This window comes from Monopterus albus, unplaced genomic scaffold (assembly GCF_001952655.1).
Source record: "Monopterus albus unplaced genomic scaffold, M_albus_1.0 scaffold26.1, whole genome shotgun sequence".
Taxonomy (NCBI): Eukaryota; Metazoa; Chordata; class Actinopteri; order Synbranchiformes; family Synbranchidae; genus Monopterus; species Monopterus albus.
Genome location: NW_018127906.1, coordinates 4318510 through 4322107, shown reverse-complemented (window position 1 = coordinate 4322107; position 3598 = coordinate 4318510). Strand labels below are relative to the sequence as shown.

Sequence of the window (3598 nt, the reverse complement as noted above, 5' to 3'; positions counted from 1 at the left end):
TTCAGCTCTTTCAGCTATTAAAATGTTGACCTCCTCAAGGATATTCATGCTTATATTCAGTACTTTTTAAAACTTCATACTTTTTGAAATATTTTGCTTTATTTTGAAAGTTTTCCTCCATTCATATGAATGGGAAAATTCTACTTCAGAATACTTTTAGCTATTTTAGGTATCAAAATGTTCAGCTTCTCAAGGACATTCATGCTTCTCTTCAGAGTTTTTCTAAACTTCATACTTTTGAAATATTCAGCTTTATTTTGAAAATCTTACCCCAGTCAAATGAATAGGAAAATTTTACTTCAGCATACTTTCAGCTAGCATAACCATTCATGTGTCAAAATATTCAGCATTTTCAGGGCAATCTTTCAGCACTCAGCATCCATACGCATTTTCTTCAGAAAATGCATTTCTCTAGGTTTTTTTAAGGTTTCATGCAGTTTCACATTCTACGGCTCAGTCTTTTACACAAGAGGTGGTACTCCTACCAGACCTTCTTGTTTTCTTCACGGGCTGTGACAGTATTCCTGAACTGGGCTTCTCTCCAAAGCCAAGCCTTGAGTTCGTTCACCACTCCAGATTTCCAGAGGCTAACACTTGTCAAAATGTTCTTTGCATTCCAATCCATGTGGCATATGCTACATTCAAGACATGAGTTTTGCTATATGCAACTCCCCTGGTTTTGGAAGGGCATAAGGGCAGTGTACACTCTTATATGTCATGGAGGGCTTGCAGTGTGATTTGTGGCTACTGAGTCAGTTTGAGGTTGTTTTTGACTGTTCAGCATTTATTGAGAGGCTGCAGTAAGTTTTAATTTTTTTAAGTAATCTGTAGAAAGTGCAGCAGCATTATATGTTCACAATCCAAAGCACCATTTGTGTATGGCTTTTAAACTACGGTTTAATGGTAATGGATTTCCTAACCTTTTTTTTTGTTATAAATCTCAGATATGAATTATGCAAATCTTGTTAAATTCTTTTACATTTGATAATTACAGAATATGCTGTATTGTATTTATAAATCTAGACTGTTGTGAAGGTATATAATACAGCCTTTAAAACTAACTGTTACATTAAAAATGTTATGCCATCTCAAGTCACACAGTATTAATTAGTTTAGTGAAAATTGACCTTTAAATGTAGCCAAGGTCTGGTTATCTGGCTGAAATTCATGTTGGCCTGTATTTGTATTTTGCACAAAGGTTCTATTTTAATAAACTGTTCTGACTTTGTATATGTTACCGTTCTTTTCGTTTCTCTTAGAATTGTATTGGAATAAGTGCACTGTAAATTTGGGCTTAAAATATAACACTGCCTGTTTAAAATTTGACTAGTAATCTGACAGTTCGAAACCAGATCAAGTCACAGAATGATCACAAGGTCCTGTAATTCACAAGATTTATTTTTGTTCTAAGACCTTGTTTGGAGTAGGCATTCTTAGGCATGATTACAGTGTAACTAGGGTCACAATTTTACAAATAAATGACATTTAATTGCACTAAACATCAACTGCTGTCAGACTTTCATTCTCAAGGAGAAAAACTCCTAATTACAATTGGAGTATAAACATGTAATGCAGAAGTACATGGATTATGGATTTATTTGAAGTAAATGACATGCTGCAATAAAAAGTTCTATCCCATGATTTCTATCATCAATCAAGGGATTAATTCGCCTTAGCACAGTGTCTTGATGCTGGAGAGCATGAGGGTGTTGCATTTGCACAACATGTGGTTGTCTTTGATGTTGAGGAAGCTGCAACATTCCAACTGTCCACAGTTGTAGTGGCGACCTGTTTTCCATTGTTCTCAAGCTGTGGTGGTTCCACTGGTTTTTAAACTCATCCACAGATCTGTTTATTCGTGGAAGATAAATATGGTGTAGAGCCCTAATGTGAAGTGGGTCTGTGCTATCTAGAAGTCCAACATTTTCCATGAAGAGGAAAAGGCCTTTAAAGTATGCTGACACTACCCTGTTCACTTCTCTCCACAGTCTTTCTATTCTCTGGTTATGTACACTCCGCCCAACCATGAAACTACCTCTGTTTCCACCACGATTCTCAATCATAAATCGTGCAATGTGCATGTTCTCACTACCAGCGTCACCCCTGACATGATGGGGGAGTCCATATTGACTGACAGCATCCAGAAAAAGTTGCAAAGCAGTTGCTGCTGTGTTGTCTGTGACACATCTGAGGTGGGTAATGCAGCGACTGTATCCATCCACTCCTCCATGCAAAACAAATCCCCATGGATTTAACTTGTGGTTTGTATCAACATGCCTAGAAAAAGAAAATACATTTTACTTTGGGTCAACTTATAAACCAGCATAGATGTAAGGTCTTAACCTTACTGCATAGGCTACTCAAAATGTTCAACTGTTTACTGTAGATTAACCAACTAGTGGATCAATGTATCTTTTTAATAAATGCAGATTTATACCAGACAACCTACCAGAGTTGGTTAGGGACACAGACATCATAGATCCTCCGCTGAATCGCCCTTCTATGTCTTAATGCTCTTCCCACTGGATCTATTATTCGTAGCCGCTCTCGAATCCGCCACCTCTGAACTCTGATTGCTCTCCCTCTCAGGCTACCAGTGATGTAGGTCTCTCCTGACCCAGGGGTTTGTCTTAGAACCTCTGTTATAAGATGATCAAGAGCAGCATTGGAAATGTTGCTGAAACTCCCATAGTCCAAAAGTCCCAGCTGTATCCTGTGGTTGTACAGTGTTCGAATATTCACAGATAGCACTCGAGATATGGCCATCCAGCTAAATCCTAATTCACGCATGTGAGTCAGCTGAGACGCTGATATGTTGTACCTTAAATGAAAAAATAAAAACAGCAACAAAATATACATTTAATTTAAACATTTTCATTCAACTTTTGTAATGAAATTATCTTATTGCCATATCCCTATACCCTGACTACTTATTAACTACTGACTGAGGAAATTGCTTCCGCAGCCATCATTTACCTTGGCCTTCCTCGGCGAGATGCTGCCTGTGCGATGATGCCATCTACTTGTCTGATGGCACCAAGAGTTATGTCATCCAACATTTCATTCATAGAGTCATGGATTCCTTCAAGAATAATGCATAATGTTCTTTCGGCATTGTTTTGTTGAACACGATTACTCATAGCCAGTAAGAATGCTCCAATAATGGAAATATGATCCTCAAGGTGACGGGATATGTACTCCAGACGGTTTGTGTCCCTTGGAGTATGATCAACAGTTGCAAAAAAATCTTCCAACCCAAGAAAGTACTGAAGTATTTCAGCTGCTGCCATAGCCACTGTAAAAACGTTGTACTGTCACAGGTGTCTGCAAACTGCCTTAAAGCATATTCGCAATATCCACTTTAGACTTTCATTCAATATTCTCAAGTTTCATTCAATATATTCAGCTATTCATTATATATATTCTCAAGTTTCATTCAATATATTCATCTTTTCATTATATATATATATTCTCAAGTTTCATTCAATACAGTGCCTTGCGAAAGTATTCGGCCCCCTTGAACTTTGCGACCTTTTGCCACATTTCAGGCTTCAAACATAAAGATATAAAACTGTAATTTTTTGTGAAGAATCAACAA

The 3598-nt window shown here is 37.4% G+C and overlaps 1 protein-coding gene across 2 annotated transcripts; it reads right to left on the bottom strand.

Moving 5' to 3' along the window:
• Window positions 1-1029: 1029 nt before the first annotated feature.
• On the bottom strand, window positions 1030-3402 carry LOC109957392 (uncharacterized). 2 transcript variants are annotated; one of them, XM_020595256.1, is made up of 3 exons: window positions 2977-3402; window positions 2450-2821; window positions 1030-2277 (listed from the first exon to the last, which is right to left on the bottom strand). In XM_020595256.1, exons 1-3 carry the CDS (start codon window positions 3288-3290, stop codon window positions 1587-1589), a joined length of 1377 nt encoding a protein of 458 aa, XP_020450912.1. In that variant the 5' UTR covers window positions 3291-3402; the 3' UTR covers window positions 1030-1586. The 2 variants fall into 2 exon arrangements, with proteins under 2 accessions (XP_020450912.1, XP_020450913.1); XM_020595257.1 differs by lacking the exon at window positions 1030-2277 and having other exon boundaries at window positions 2363-2821.
• Between the last annotated feature and the right edge of the window lie 196 nt (window positions 3403-3598).

Excerpts from the sequence above, each read along its gene's own strand:
- LOC109957392 (XM_020595256.1), bottom strand. The coding sequence starts at position 3,290 with ATGGCAGCAGCTGAAATACTTCAGTACTTTCTTGGGTTGGAAGATTTT. Across the intron at positions 2,822-2,976 it reads TCTCGCCGAGGAAGGCCAAG|GTACAACATATCAGCGTCTC; the intron begins GTAAATGATGGC and ends TTTTCATTTAAG. Across the intron at positions 2,278-2,449 it reads TGTGTCCCTAACCAACTCTG|GCATGTTGATACAAACCACA; the intron begins GTAGGTTGTCTG and ends TTCTTTTTCTAG.